Raw genomic sequence first — 17,219 nt, 5'->3', positions numbered from 1 at the left:
AATAAGGCCTTTGCAGACAACTGGATAGAACAGTGACAATGTTGGATCAGTATGATGCTTTTATCCAATCTTGTCTGGACTGTTGTTTGAAAAGTAACGATAAGAGGTGAATTGTCAAAGATGACAATAAAGTGGTTATTTAGAAAATAAAGTGGTTATTTAGAAAAGCAGTGTGTAATTTAACATTCAATTAATATTTATTGAATGGGTTGAAAGCAAGATTTAGGGATTTGTGCTTCAAATGTGAAAATCATATGCAAAAGTTTTCACCGCCAAAGGTCAATTTTCCTATCTTTCTTCCAGCCCTCATTGAGCCCACGACTATGGAGCCAATAGACACCATGAATCTGGCAGCCATGTCGATGCCTACCATGAAGAAGGAGGGAGAGCTTGCTGCACTAGAGGTGGAAGCAGCGGCCGCCAAGTTGGAGGTCAGCGAGATGAGGCTCATGTTGTTCCCGAGCCAGATCCACAAGCTGTCCTGCCTTCTGGCACTACTGGCCCACTTGAGAGACTATGTGGAGATGTTGCTGTCACTCGAGTCCCCTTCTCCCATCACCAGCCTCGAGTGGAGATCACACCTGCAGTATCGCTTCAACAAGGAGACCAGGGCCGTAAAGATAAAGGTATGGTGCGGTTTGATTTTTGCTTGTTTTTATCCCCGCCGAAAGAATTTTCGGAGGGGATATAGTAATTGGTCCCGTCTGTCCGTCCGTCCGTCCGAAACTTTGTCCAGAGCATAACTCCAAATCTATTCGATGGATTTACTTTAAACTTAGAATATAAACAGATGGCAATTAGAAGTGCAGTGACCAAGAACTATAACTCTATCTACCTTAGCCATAACTCTATCTACCTTAGTTTTTGAATTATCTCCCTTTATTTAATTTCAAAGTAAATTTTTGTCCGGAGCATAACTCTAAATCTACTGAAGGGATTTACTTGAAACCTGAAATATAAACAGATGGCAATTTTTGTCTGGAGCATAACTCTAAATCTACTGAAGGGATTTACTTGAAACTTAAAATCTAAACACATGGCAAGTAGGAGAAGTGCAGTGACTACTAAGAACCATAACTCTATCTACCTTAGTTTTTGAATGATCTCCCTTTATTTAATTTCAAAGTAAATTTTTGTCCGGAGCATAACTCAAAATCTATTGAAGGGATTTACTTGAAACTTGAAATATAAACAGATGGCAACTAGAGGTGCAGTGAACATGAACCATAACTCTTTCGGCCGTAGTTTTTTAATTATCTCCCTTTATTTATTTATTATTATTTTATTTTTTATAATTATTTATTATATTTAATTTAATTTCATAGTAACTTTTTTAGCTTTTCAATTTTTAATATCTTCCTTTATCTACTTTTACAATAATTTTTTAATTTGAAAACTGAAGTATTCACTGTAAAATGAGTAGATGAGTTTAAGGAAAAATACAGTGATCAAGAACAGTAACTGTTTATAGCCTTTTTTAATTACCACCCTTTCTTTCAATTCCATATCTTTTATTCTCCACATCATAACTCCAACACTATAGAACTAATTGATCCTTGAAATATAAATTTATGACACAGGTGCCGTGTTTTACAAATATTATTCTACTCTGTAAAACAAATGTTGTCATACAAGCAAACACATTTCAGCGGGGATTTGGCACTACTGTGACAAGCTCTTGTTTTGTTTCTGTTTAGATTTATGTATAAGGATCTATCTTTGCACCTTAAAGACTTGGGTCTTAAAAGTGAACTGTATTCCTTTCAGATATTCTAGGAATATTATCATCATCAGAAAACTACTTTTGTTTACCCTTAAGAGTTCGCGTTTTGCACTTGTTTACATTATAATTTTAATATTAATATGAGTTTTGTTCTTGGTAAAAACTGCCCTTTATACATGTGCGTAGTGTCATCCTTTATTAGTCTGTGCAATAAGCACAGGCTAACAGGAACAACACCATCCACTTTAAAGAATTTTTTATCTTAAGAAAGTCTTGTCGAAACAGAAATCTAGTGTAGGCGGAAAGTGTTGTCCCTGATTGGCCTGTGCAGACAGCACATGCTAATCTGGGCCGTAACTTTTTGCACATGCATTTAGCCCCATTTTCCAAGGGTGTTGCTCATACATATGATCTTGCAGTGCCTGGATGTAGACATGGAGTATGGCTATGAGTACCTGGGCTCCAGCTCAAGGGAGGTAATCACACCACTCACTGAGCGCTCCTTTGTGGCTCTCATGCAGGCTGTCAACTCATACATGGGAACACTATGTGTTGGACCTATTGTAAGTTGAATTTGTCATTTATTGTTATCAGATTTTTTAATAAATATGTTTCATTGATGTTGTGAAACTTGTATTATGCTCTGACAGAATGGGAGGCATTACACATAACACCTTTCAATCTGTTTGTCCTTATGTTAATACTGAAGCTTGTGTTTTAAACTGCATTAATTTCTGGGTGGATCTTCCTCAAATTTTCTTTTTATACTTTGTAGAAAATATCATGGTCCCCTGAAGCTTGTGTTTAAAACTCTTAATTACAGAACAGAACTGAACTGACAGTTTGATCATGATCAACATTTCACAGTTTAATTTAATTTATGTTAAGAAATGTTTAGATTGTTAAGAAAGGAGTTTTGACTACTATGAGTGTTTGCAGAATTAGGCACTTGGCTTGCCTGTTTTTCCACTATAAAATATATAGTCCCAATTTTTTAGTTTTCAACTGCTCTTTAACTATTGGGTAGATCTTGCTCAAAGTTCACACTTAAATGAGCTTAAATGAGCTTAATTTGTAGATGATTGTAAAGATTGGAATTTGGGCTTCTTCTAGTTTTGGCAGCCTGAAGCTTCAAACCCTCTTTGAATATTGATTGGATTTCACTCACACTTTTACAGTTCAAAGCCCTTCATGTGTAAATGATCCTTAAGAGAGGAATTACAACTGCAACATGCTTTGACAGAATTTTGGCCCTTTGTCTGTTATTCCAGTATAGAATATATAAACCCAAAACTTTGTGTTTTTAACTTCCCTTTAACTACTTGGCAAATCTTTCTATATCTTTAAACATTTAATAACCTTCATGATTGTAAATAAAAGGACTTTGACTGCAACCAGTTTTGTCTGAATTAAGGCCTTTTGTCTTTCTGTACACTGTAGAATATATTGTTGATTGTCTTCATGCTAATATAAGTTGTGGCAGGCATCAGTGTCTGATACATTTCTAGTTACATTGCTAGTTCTTTTGAATCGTTTTTAGCTCATCTAATTTTTGAAATTTTTTTAAAAATTAAGAGCTATTGTCATCACCTTGGTGTTGGCGTCGGCATCCGGTTAAGTTTTGCGTTTAGGTCCACTTTTCTCATAAAGTATCAATGCTATTGCATTCAAACTTGGTACACTTACTAACTATCATGAGGGGACTGGGCAGGCAAAGTTAGATAACTCTGGCTTGCATTTTGACAGAATTATGTGCCCTTTTTATACTTAGAAAATTGAAAATTTTGGTTAAGTTTTGTGTTTAGGTCCATTTTATTCCTTAAGTATCAAAGCTATTGCTTTCATACTTGCAACACTTACTAACTACCATAAGGGGACTGTGCAGGCAAAGTTATGTAACTCTGACTGGCATTTTGACAGAATTATGTGCCCTTTTTATACTTAGAAAATTGAAAATTTTGTTAAGTTTTGTGTTTAGGTACACTTTTTTCCTAAAGTATTAAAGCTATTGTTTTCATACTTGCAACACTTACTAACTATCGTAAGGGGACTGTGAAGGCAAAGTTATGTAACTCTGACTGGCATTTTGACGGAATTATGGACCCTTTATACTTGAAAATTTGTTTAAGTTTTGTGTTTTGGTCCACTTTACCCCTAAAGTACCGTAAATACTCTATGTTTTCGGACACTCTAAGTTTTCGGACACCCCTTTTTTTAGCAAAAAATAATTATTTTCGTGACTCTTAATTTTCGGACACACGAGTTTTCGTCCATAATTAATGTCTCTAAGTTTTCGGACAGTATATTTTACAGCGCTATTTTACTAAATTTCAGTCTTGTTTTCGATATCTTATGACACTTCGATCATGGGGTTTTACAACTAGATTAACATCATCAAACATGGCAGGTGCATGCCTGAGGGCAACGGACCATTACATGTGCGTTATTGGGTAGTAAATAACCTTGTAAACCGGTATTAAACAATGGTTTCGCCGGATAGCATAAGCGTTATGACAATAACCAGGGGTAGTGTCAATTAACAGTTCAATTATCTACCGCAATGTTACTACCCCTTCTCAGTAAAATAACTTTGACAAATACTAAACGCTTCAAAGTGTGATGCACCCTATTGCATGTTTTACGAACAATGGAAGGTATTAGACAACAACTATCGGAAATAAACAAACGAATAATTCATAGTTTGCTTTTTTTATTGCGTTAATTACAGGTTCATACTAGCGAGTATCGGTACATCACATGCTCATTTCTGAACTTGTTGGTCAAAGTACAACCTTTTAGTAACTTTCTGTTAAATAAATTAAGCATTTAAAATTATTTAAAATGCAGTGCAAACATATATAACTGTAATTTTTACTATACGGCATGGTATTTTACAAGCGCGTTCTATTACCGGTAGTCATTGATACAATTGACGCTATTTTCGGACACTTTAATTTTCGACTCTAAGTTTTTGGACACCTGTATTTTGTGAATATTTTTCGTATCTAAGTTTTCGGACAAGAAAAAAATTAATTATTTTTAAGTGTCCGAAAACATAGAGTTATTACGGTATCATAGATATTGCTTTCATACTTGGAATACTCGCAAACTATCATATGGGGACAGTAAAGGACAAGTTGCATAACTCAGGATGTCATTTTTATGGAATTATGGCCCTTTTTTGACTTAGTAACTTTGAATATATGGTTACATTTTGTGTTTAGATCCACTTTACTTCTAAAGTATCAAGGCCATTGCTTTCAAACTTCAAATACTTTCATGCTATCATGAGGGTACTGTACCTGGCAAGTTGAATTTTACCTTGACCTTTGAATGACCTTGACTCTCAAGGTCAAATTATTAAATTTTGCTAAAATAGCCATAACTTCCTTATTTATGATTAGATTTGATTGATACTTTGACAAAACAACTCTTACCTGACATACCACAATAGACTCCACCCAAACCATCCCCCACGCCCCCCCCAATCCCCCCTCAATCCCCCCCAATATTTTTTTTAAAGATCATCTAATAAATGACCACCACACCCTCACACGATACCCCCCCCCCCCACCCCCACCCCAAAAAAATAATGTTTATGCCCCCGGTAGGGTGGCATATAGCAGTTGAACTGTCCGTCAGTATGTCAGTCAGTCTGTCCGTCCGTCCGAAAAAAACTTTAACATTGGCCATAACTTTTTCACTATTGAAGATAGCAACTTGATATTTGGCATGCATGTGTATCTCCTGGAGCTGCACATTTTGAGTGGTGAAAGGTCAAGGTAAAGGTCATCCTTCAAGGTCAAATGTCAAATTTATGGCGTCTGTCCGTCCGAAAACTTTAACATTGGCCATAACTTTTTCAATATATTGAAATTAGCAACTTGATAATTGGCATGCATGTGTATCTCATGGAGCTGAACATTTTGAGTGGTGGAAGTTCAAGGTCAAGGTCATCCTTCAAGGTCAAGGTCATCCTTCAAGGTCAAAGGTCAAACGATATTTTTTTTCAAAGTGGCGTTATGATGAAGCTGCACATTTTGAGTGGTGGAAGTTCAAGGTCAAGGTCATCCTTCAAGGTCAAGGTCATCCTTCAAGGTCAAAGGTCAAAAAAATAATAATTTCAAAGCGGCGTTCTCATAAAGCTGCACATTTTGAGTGGTAGAAGTTCATGGTCAAGGTCATCCTTCAAGGTCAAAGGTAAAAAAAACACAATTTTTTTTTTCAAAGCGGCGCAATAGGGGGCATTGTGTTTCTGACGAACACATCTCTTGTTTTTTTCAAACATTGTTAAAAAACACAAATATTTATTTTTATTGTTTTATTTTTTAAATACCGTCCAACCTTCCCACCCAAGAATCTCCCCCCCCCCCCAATTTTTTTTTATTTTTTTGCATTTTTTTTTTGCATTTTTGGAAGTTAATGTAATAAATGACCACACCCCACACTATACACCCCTCTCCACTCCACCCCTCCATCCTTTGTGATTGAAATTGAGATAGGTCCCTACACCTTTAAAAAGAAAAATAGATGAGCAGTCTGCACCTGCAAGGCGGTGCTCTTGTTTTACCATTTGTTTCCATGTACTTGCATTAACCCTTTCCCACTCAAAAGCAAAGTGAAAATGGCTATGCGCAAACAGCATAATACCAGAACAGCCTGCAAGTAACTCGCAGTCTGTTCAGGTTTTATGCTGTTTGCTGCTAATCAGTATTTTAGGGTTGGAAATGAAGCCTTTAAAACTTGAATCTAGTAAGAAAGGTCTTTTATTGAATTTAACTTTCTAAAGGGACTACAAATGGGTAAAAATAATATAAGCCAGGACAATTGTTTAGGATTATGAGACTGAGTACATTTATCAGGATGTGCTGCCTTTTTTCTTTTGGTAAAGGCCTTCTGTCCTTCTGCAAAAAAAGATATGTGTTGACATTTTGAAACTTTTACATATTAAAAGTGATGAGAGGATTATTCATAAACCTTCATTTCTGCAAATTACAAATTATTTGTTTGCTGTTCTAAAAATAGAATTTCACAAAATATTAGATTTTTTCTTTACTTTCAGAAATTACAATAATGAAATTTAGCATGCGCATGAATTACAATGTTACAGTAAACACATTTTTTTGTAATCCATTAATCAGGTGAATATTAAGAACAAATCTTAAAATTGCTGAGCTTAATGAACATTTTATATCATTATGGAACATAACAAGTGTACAGGTAAATGGCCATCTTCTGGTTAATGCATATTTATAATCGGTGTATGTTTCACCCAACCGGTAGGGGGTCCGGATTGGGTGCAATACTGTCAAAGCCTTTTTGTATTTGGTTGTATATCGATATGCACTGTTTTCATTGTCCCAGGACTGCGGTAAGTTTGAGTTGGTCCAAGAGCTAAGTCACAGTTTCGGACATGCAATGTACAAGTTCAACTGCACCAAGTCCATAGACTACTGCGGACTGCAAGATATTTTCCGTGGCATGGCCTCTACTGGATGCTGGGTGACCTTCAACAACCTCAACTGCCTGGATCCCTCAGTGCTCAGCGTGTTTGCTCAGCTCATGACCACTGTCATGGAGGCACTCAGGGCAGGAAAGGCTGCCGTACATCTGCAGGCGGACGATATTCAGCTGAATTCCTTGGGAGCCTGCTTCGCTCTGGTAGATAGCTCTATGCCCGTCATGGCAACCAACCCTGACAAGCTGATGATATTCCCGTCAGTGACTGCCACCCTGCCAGACTATGTTATCAGTCAGTTTAGGGTGGTGTCTGTAGCTAGACCAGACCTGAGAATGTGCCTCGAAGTCATGCTGTTTAGCCAAGGTGAGATCTTAGACTCTTCACAAAGTGAAGAATTTAGCCATGCTCTTGGAAAAACAAAACTTATATGGGTAAAGTGTTGTCCCAGATAAGCCTGTGCAGTCCACATAGGCTAATCAGGGACAACACTTTACGCCATTTTGGTATCTTTTGTATAATGCATAAGTTGAATCAGAAATGTTGTCCCTGATTAGTCTGTACAGACTGCACTGGCTAATCTGAGAAACTATTTGCACACATCAATTAAGCCCAGTGTTCCTAGAGCGAGGCTGAATTTTATTTGTTTGTGTATTATTTATAATATGTTTGAATGCTATTAATGCTTGATGCAGTTAGGTTGATCAGTGGTTTGTTGTTATGCATAACACTTCCTTAATAAGTCATTGAAGGTTTGCAATATCAGAATTTATGTATGGAATATCATATGTTCAGGGAGTTTTGTATTCTTTAATCGATGCATACGCACAACTTTGCAACATTGTGCAGAAAGCGTGTGATTTTAACTTCTCCTTGCAAAATTCAAAAAGCACATGGTGTTAGCAATTGTTTTTTTTTAATGTATTTATCAAACGTGCTGAGACTTAACTTGATGTCCGAATCTTACTTTACATTTTAGGTCTTTTAATTGAAACAAGGTATAATCCATGTTCATATGTTTCAGGTTTTATCAATGGAACAGAACTTGCAGAGAAGACCATGGTTCTGAAAGAGTTATCCTGCAAACTGCTTGGAACCAACACCTTTATTACTGAGAACCTTTCACTTGGTATGGCAGACGTCTCACAATAAAAATTTGAGCTTCGTTCTAGAAAAACTGGACTAAATGCATGTGATATCCCAGATTAGCCTGTGCTGTCAAATTAGGGATGACACTTTCCTCTTAAATGGTATTTTTTGTTTAAAGGAAGTCTTTCAGCAAAACTCAAGTTAAGGCAGAAAGTTTCATCCTCTATTAGTCTGTGTGAACTGCACCAGCTAATTTGGGACAATACTTTAAGCACATGCATTAAACCCTGTTTTTCAGAGCAAGGGAAAAAAAATCAGATTTAAAGAAATGGTCCTGCTGTCGTCTCCTGCTACATGATGTAAAATTATTCAAACATTAGCAAACTTGTAGGTCATTTAACATAATATTTAAGTATTTAGATTTTCACAATTATCCTCGTTCATTTTGACAATTTCAACACTGTTACATGTGTGTTTTAAATTGATATGCAATATTTTTCATTTATATTTTCATTCATGCAAGTTCATGTTGTAAACTTCCATCCACAGAAAAGGCTTGGACCGGTAAATTACAAGTTTTGTTTTTTCCCATATTCCAGTTGTGTTATATGTTGGAACCAATCTCAAATTCTCATAAAGGTTATATCTGCACATGCAAACTGACTAGATTTTTTTTAACATAAAATCCCAAATTTAACTAGTAACCTTTTTGTTGTCTTTTCATGCATTTAATTAGAACATTTGATGCAGATATGACCTTTGCAGAAAAGATGAAACAAGAGTTTTGAATGGTTCAAAAGTTGTGTTAACATGTCACTCAATAATGATACATTTATGTGTACATTTAATGTTAGTCTCTGTTTGTATCCATCTGATAACATTTTTTTTTTTTTTTTTTTTTTTTTTTTTTTTTTTTTTTTTTTTTTTTTTTTTTTTTTTTTTTTGAATTTATAGCGTTTATTCACCTCCATACATTTACGTTACAAAGTGTATCGTTAGTTTACATGTTATTTTGTTAGTATACATTAATATAGGATTTTAACAATTGAACGAGGTAAATAAAATCTATGCATTTCATTATATAGACACAATCATACAGTTCACACACACACACGCACACACAGACACATACACAAATGAATGCCATGTTATGATACAAAAAGGAAAAGTATTTGGACTTCAGAAAAACATAATCTTTAATCAAACATTTGGACTTCAGACAATTAAAAACATTTATCAAACGACCATGGTATTACATATTTTAAGCAAACAACGCAATTTACAATAACACTATTCTATTGATCTACAAAAAGTTTTACAATTGACCAATTAAGTAGTTCCTTTTCTTTAAATTTAGTATTAAATTGAATCTCCCATGCTACGCACAGATAATTATTCAGCCCTCTTACTGAAGGTAATGTACCCTTTCTCTTGCATACAAAGATATACTTTTTAATTTCAAGAATAAGAATATTAATATCAGTCATGTTAATACTTGTACAACCAAATAACATTGTTTGACATGAAATATCAGTACATTTTTGCACATTATGGGATCTTAAAAAATCTACAACATAATTAACAATTCTCTTTGTGAAAATGCAGTCCCAGAATAAATGTAATAGGGTTTCTTCATTTTCATTACAGAAGGAACATAAATTGTCATGAACAATGTTCATTTTAAATAACAAAGATTTGGTTCCTAGGATTCTGTGAACAATTCTTGTCTGGAACCACTGAGTGTATGTGTCTTTAGATATAATAAAAACAAGTGCGTGCACTTTTGTCCATTCAACGTTATTAAAAAGTGTATTCCATTTTAAATGGCAAGTTGGTATATCTGTATTATTGCTAAAACAGTTATAAACAAGTTTGTTTTGTTTATACCCTAATACTATGTTATTCAAGTAAAAAGATATAAATGCACATTGTGTATTTGGCTTTTTTATAAATTGAAGTCCTGATAATCTGATAAATGCATTCACAGTTCTAATTAAACCTTCATAAAAAAGGAAGTTTATTTTAACGCCAATGAGATTTTCTAATACAGATTGTTTTAGAAATTCTCCAGAAGTGCACATTATATCTCTTACATATCTAATTCCCCTGTCATACATATTTGTATTATATATAATATTCATACCTATCTTAAAATTGTGGTTATAAAATAACGGCATATCAAGAATATCTTCACACTTACTGACATTTTGTTTATTAATATACTCAATGTAACATGTAAGGACATCTCTCCAAAAACAATTTTTTAAACTTATCATAATTTTTTCTATGTAATTTTTTCCTAAATTAAACATTTTTTTCACATCAAACATAGAATATACTAGTTGGAAACATTTTCCGTTACTTGATACAATTTTCCTTAACCATGTCATTTTCATAGTTTTTTCAAAAGCATATATATCAGTCATGGCAACTCCTCCATCATTATATGATTTAATAGCAATAGTTTGTTTAATTTTTGATGGTCCATCCCATATAAAATTGGAAAAAAGGCTATTTATTTGTTTTAAAACTTTTTCTCCTGGGCTAGGGAGAGATATAAACAGGTGTGTAAAAAGGGGAAGTAGTAGTGATTTAACAACAGTTATCTTTCCTAGGGGTGTTAAAGTTCTCCTTTTCCAAAAATTTATGATATTGCGCAGCTTTTCAACTTTACTCGAGAAGTTTATTTCTATCATTTTCTTTAAATCAACATCAAATAATATTCCTAAAACTTTAAAGTTTGTTGTGCCCCAGACTAGTTTATATTTAGTTTTTATCGAGTGTATGCTATACTTTTTGGAGCCAATCCATATAAGATTTGTTTTGTCATAATTTATTTTTAATCCGGAACATAATGCAAAGTTATTTAAAAGATCAAGGGTAGCATTTAGGGAAACATCGGTGCCATCCAGTAAGAGAGATGTATCATCAGCAAACTGAGAAATTTTATATTCAATATTGTCTATCACTATACCTTTAATTGCATTACAATTTCTTATTTTAATTGCCAAAATTTCAGCACAAAGAATAAAAACATAAGAACTAATTGGATCTCCTTGTCGGCAGCCTCTTTCAATTGTAATAAATTCTGATAAAAAACCATTAATTTGAATTGCCGTCAAGGTATTATGTAGGAAAAGTGAAATCCATTTTTTCATTGTTGTACCAAAATTAAAATAATCTAATGTTTTTTCTATAAAATCGAACTCAAGGGTATCGAACGCCTTTTCAAAGTCTATGGTCATCAATAGTCCAGGGATATTGTTATCTTCTGTATATTTCATAATGTCATATAAAAGTCTGGTATTCTCACCAATATATCTGCCTTTAATAAATCCTGTCTGGTCTTTAGAAATAAGGGTATCAAGGATAGTTTTTAATCTGTTAGCAATAGTCCCAGATGCAAGCTTGTAAATTACATTTAAAAGCGTTAGTGGCCTTAGGTTTTTCAGAAAATGTCTGGGTTTATTATCTTTAGGTATACATGTGATTATACCTTGTTTTTGAGTAACTGACATGGTTCCAGAGGTAAAACCATAGTTGAGGCTTCTCACTATGAAGTGACCTAAATCTTTCCAAAATACTTTGAAAAATTCTGCTGTAAAACCATCTGATCCTGGGCTTTTGTCATGTTTCATGTTTTTTAAAGTAATTGATATTTCCTTAAGTGTTAGAAGACCTTCTAACGATTGGGATTGTTCAGTGTTTAATTTAATTGTGTTTATGCCTTTAAGGTCATCCTGTATATTGTAAGAGTCATTAATAACAGTCTTTGTATACAATGTTTTGTAAAATTTGGCAGTTTCTTTTAAAATACTATGATTGTCGAAAAGCCGTTGACCTTCATCGTTTTCAATAAAAGGGATGTTTTTACTAGATGCATAATGTGTTTCTAAATTACAAAAATATTTTGAGGGTTTTTCGCCTTCATCAATCCATTTTGCCTTGGCTCTAATAAAAGCGCCTTTCATTTTAATATTCCGTATGCCTGAGAGTTCGTGATGCAATAGATTGAGCTCTTCAATGTTTTCATTAGTTAATTGTTTTTCAATGTCTTCAATTGCTTTTAAAATATAATATTCTCTTTCTTTTCTCTTTTTGGATTTGAAGCTTGAATATGATATGGTTTTACCTCTGATTTCCATTAATAAAGTTTCTAAAAACAGTTGATCATTTATGGTAAACTGTATTAAATCATTTTCTATAGTATTAAGATATTCAATGTTATACACAGGTAAGACATATTGCTGCTTAATTTCTTCGATTTTTTGTTTCATACATTGAATATATTCTAGGTCATGAAGTAACGAATTATTAAATTTCCACAGTCCCTTTCCATGTTCTAGTTTGCTGAAATTCAATTCCAAAGTAATAGGGGAGTGATCTGATTTGTAACTTGCATGTATTTCCGATTTCCTGATAAACTGACTAAAATCATTAGTTGTTAAAAAGAAGTCCAGTCTGGCTTGTTGGACAGTGTTAGGCTTTCGCCAAGTGAAACATTTTGCATCACCGTTTATGGCTCTAAAAGTGTCTACTAGGTTTTTATCATTGATTACAGAAGATAACAATTCCCTTGACTTCTTATTATTATTCAATGTTTTATAGTTGGCATAATCAATGTTGACATCAAGAACTAAATTAAAATCTCCACATAAAATATAAGACTCATTTCCTATGGTCTCTATTACATTAAACAGTTTACTATAAAACAAAGGAGTATCATTATTTGGTCCATAAAGAGTACACAAAGTAAATCTATGGTCATCTATTGTTAAGTCAAGAATTAATAAATTTCCCTTTGTATCTTTTTCTTGATTGTGCACTTTAACATTCAGATTTGCCAAACATTTATTAAATAAAATGCATACTCCTCTTGAATTAGAAGTGCCAAAACTAAAATAGCATTCACCATCCCAATTTGAGTAGATTTGTTTTTTCCATTGAAGAAGTGAAATGGCAATCCTGTAAACAATATATATGGGCATTTAGACTTTTCAGATATTTAAAAACATCAGCTCTTTTCGAAACATCATTAAGACCACGACAGTTGTATGATACAATCTTTAAATTACTCATTTTCAATACAAAAGAGTACAGTTTTGTTAACATACCATAGACAACACAAGCCATTATCAATTACCGCAGTCAATACATAATACATAATCTCAGTCAATACACAATACAAAGTCGCAGTCAATGCACAATACATGGTCGCAGTCAATGTACAATACAATTTATCTTCGTCCAAACAAACAAAAAGGCAATAAAAATATGATAAAGTTCTGAAAACTTTCCTTAACCTAACACACAGCATGGCAAACATAAACATATTAACAGAAAAGGATAAAGAGAATGACAAGAAAAGTGAGAAATAAAACATATTCAGTGTACAAACGGTGCACGAAAATTGCCCTAAATATAAAACAGTGATGTTCGGTACATCAGGTAAAAAAAAACATGCTATAGATAAATATTCAATTTCTCAAACTGATCATTCAATTGTTTACCCACTAATTGTCTAATCCAATATTATTATAGGCAGCAATATTTAGACAACACACAAAAAGTCATAGCAAACATCGATAAATTATACAGTTATGTAGGCTGAGCAATAGTTCAATTAATTGGAGCAAACACGGGGTGTTTGTATCAACAAAAAGCTTAAATAGTTATTGTGTTTATTTAGATCTTTTCATTTTGTGGGTCGTCTCCAAAGCTTGTGCAGACGATGCAAATTGTAAAAACACTACAACAAGCGATATAACAAACAATTTCAACACGGCAACATGTTTTTTTTCCCATTATCTTTATGTGTTAGTAATATCTACTAATCTCATTTAGTATATTGTATGTTATGTCTTAAAAATCTATATTTTTTTGAATGAGTATTATTTTATGGTAGAAAACATGTTATATAAATTACCCTGATAACATTTTGTCTTCAGTGTATATTATTGCAGTTTGACAATATGTCCCACTTAAATTGACTGTAATGTAAGTTCTCCTTGTGAATTCCTTAACCTTAGTATCTAAGATACTATTAAAATTTTGTTTTCTTTGTCAAATTGTTCCTTTTTACTCGTTCTTGATAGGCAAATAAAATGGCACTTTAATAGCTACACATCTAAACTCATAATTGTTTATTGGCAAAAAGACGATAATTAAAAAAAAAATTTATTTACCAAATTTTTTTACCAATTTAAATAATACATTTTGTATTCGACCATACTAAACTTATGACAATGACTTCTTGTAATATTGTATATAAGGTTGTTGAATATGAAAAGTGTTGGTCTTTATATTCAGAAAAAGCAGTTAATATCATGTTAAAATTGGCTTTAAAAATGTGCCCTCTAAATCAATCATCCATTAAAAATTTGTTATTTGTGTACCATACACAGTTGATGAATGCTCTATAGATATAAGAAAGCAGTACTTCCATAGACAATAACTGAAATGAAATAAAAGAAAATATAATTATATACATACATTTGCAATACTCAGGTTATATTCTTTCAGAGCTTGGCTTTTCATTATCCAAATGAACAAAATTTTCTGAACAAAAGTCTTGTTTCGTCAGTTTTGTTTCATTAAAAAAAATTGCATGCTGCCTTATGCAAGAAAAGACATCTCAGAATATGACATACCTGTGCATGCTGCTGATGGTGGAAGTTGTTGTGCATTATGAATGTTGTTGGGGATAGTTGTTGATTTATATGTCATATGCATAATATACAGCCAATAGTTGTGTAAAGGTAAATCAATTATGTTTGTTACATCCTTGCTTTTATCAGTAAGTAACTACATGAACATAGTAAGGTCACTGCCAGACATAAACTAAGCTCATATCTCTATGAAACCTGCACTTGGCAAATATTTACAAAACGCATAAAGCATATCTTTAACATTAAAAAGCACTGATTTAAAACCGAATTTCAGACAATATTTATAGGTGAAATTGAACATTTTTTGCAAGGAAAAATGTAAACATCTCAGTAATATATGTTAATGAAAGAAAATCTATCATACAGTCCAAGACTTAAAATTTCATTTTTAAGATTTGCTTAATGTATTTATTAAGTTTTCCAGACATATCTTTGTCAATTCGGACAGGTATGTGTGTTCCAGCTTAAACACAGACCATTACTTACTGAATTTTATTACTTCTAACTTAAAGTTAGTACGGTTGTACCTACAAGTGACATGACAAGAATGAAATTAAAAAATGCTTTACTCCTAGAAGACCTGTATATTTTTTACCATGTATAGAACATCGAAAAAATTTAGGTGAGGAAGAGATGAACATTTTTTTAGAATAATGATGTTCTGTATATAAACAGTATTTACATGTATCTTTATTGATTTGTCCATCCATTTATAATACTTTTCACTTGACCCAACCCAATGTTGTTTTTAGATATGTTTGATAATTGCAAATTTCTAGTTTGTAGAGTAAATTGTAAGAAACCCATAAATATATATAAAATGGTCCAATATTATTGAAAATGAGGAATATTTTTGTTGAAATGTACAGCGTTTGAAAAGCAGTAGGGACTTGAGAGCTTCTTTGCATGTAAGCAGGTGACACCATCTAGTTTTAAACTGAATGTCATTTTTGCTATTCAAACACTAATGGAAACAAAATTATTATGCCAAACTAGTACATGTAACGGGTCAATATGGCAAGGTATGAGACAGTGGTCTGCTTGTTTCAGGGGTGGACATATCTGCTGGCTTCAATGGGTGGAGCCTGAAGACCCTTAAAGGAGTCGTGGCAGAGGCAGGGGCCCACCTGGAACAGCTCAACTCTGAGATGAGTGAGGATGGTAAGTGTGGCAGTGTGGGAGTTCAAGCACTTCTTTGGTATATATGAGCCACGTTCTGAGAAACTGGGCTTAATTCATGTGCGTAAAGCTTTGTCCCAGATAAACCTGTGCAGTCCACACAGGCTTATCAGGGACAACACTTTTCGCTTAAACTGGATTTTTGTTTAATATAGACTTCCTTTAAACGAAAAATACCATAAAACCAGAAAGATTCATCCCTGATTGGCCTATGCGATTTGCAAAGGTTAACCTGGGATGACACTTTAAGCACATGCATTTAACCCAGTTTAAGTGAGGCTCATATTGGTGTGAACAGGGCATTGCTAGTGATCAGTATGGTACAGTATGTTGCCCAATTAGTTTATCAAATACTTTTTGTAAATGGATAAATAAAATGTATTTTTTTCTTTGCCTGTATGTTAGGACATAGAGGAGGGGTGAATATTGGAGAGTTTTATCAGAAATACACATTATTCAAAATGTTTTCCCGTATCACGGGGTTCAACAATTGATAATAATAATAGATTGTAACAACCAATTGACTGAAATCTGTATTATTGCAACAGCACACTTCCTTGCACTATAACATGGTGAATGTTGTCTAACACTGTTTTCTCCTCCTGTTGTTTTCCCACCACCTTCACATTTGTACCTGAACACACAATAGGGGACACAGACCAGACAAATGATGGTGATGATGAGGAGGAGGATGAGGAGGAACAAGAAGTGGAGAAAAATAATTCAGAGCCAGGTAGTTGTCCCTTGTAAGATTTGGTTGTTTGTGATCCAGAGTAGAAATAAATGTAAAGTTTTTTTTTTAAAGAAAGATAGATTGGATAAACCTCAGTCTTTATTACACTAAATGGTGTTTCATGCAGTGAAACCTAAGAAGGAATCGTTTATAAGTTCCACAGTGTATTGTCAATTGTTAATGCTATTATATTGTGATTTTTAAAATTGATAACACACATTTGTTTACTGATTTAAAGAGTGATTAATTATGAAAGCAAAAGTTTTGCTGCTTAATCTTGTCAAAACAAGGACATTTTCACTTGTTTAAACAAATCAATATGTCGGTATTATTTAATAATAATTTACTAATTAGAAAGTAAACGTATTT

General features: G+C 33.4%; 1 protein-coding gene across 2 annotated transcripts in view; it reads left to right on the top strand.

The window, feature by feature from the left end:
* The window catches only part of LOC127863384 (dynein axonemal heavy chain 11-like), a 157,023-nt gene that overhangs the window by 51,698 nt on the left and 88,106 nt on the right, over nt 1–17,219 (top strand). For both annotated transcript variants that reach the window (XM_052402895.1, XM_052402894.1), the window contains 7 exons: nt 304–626; nt 2,143–2,286; nt 7,088–7,547; nt 8,206–8,310; nt 8,820–8,834; nt 15,989–16,099; nt 16,767–16,850. In XM_052402895.1, coding sequence (XP_052258855.1) covers nt 304–626; nt 2,143–2,286; nt 7,088–7,547; nt 8,206–8,310; nt 8,820–8,834; nt 15,989–16,099; nt 16,767–16,850 — 1,242 coding nt within the window. The remainder of the gene's footprint in view (nt 1–303; nt 627–2,142; nt 2,287–7,087; nt 7,548–8,205; nt 8,311–8,819; nt 8,835–15,988; nt 16,100–16,766; nt 16,851–17,219) is intronic.

Source organism: Dreissena polymorpha, unplaced genomic scaffold, assembly GCF_020536995.1.
Source record: "Dreissena polymorpha isolate Duluth1 unplaced genomic scaffold, UMN_Dpol_1.0 chrUn007, whole genome shotgun sequence".
Lineage (NCBI taxonomy): Eukaryota > Metazoa > Mollusca > Bivalvia > Myida > Dreissenidae > Dreissena > Dreissena polymorpha.
The sequence above is the reverse complement of the archived record's forward strand: the minus strand, read 5'-3'. Positions and strand labels throughout refer to the sequence as shown.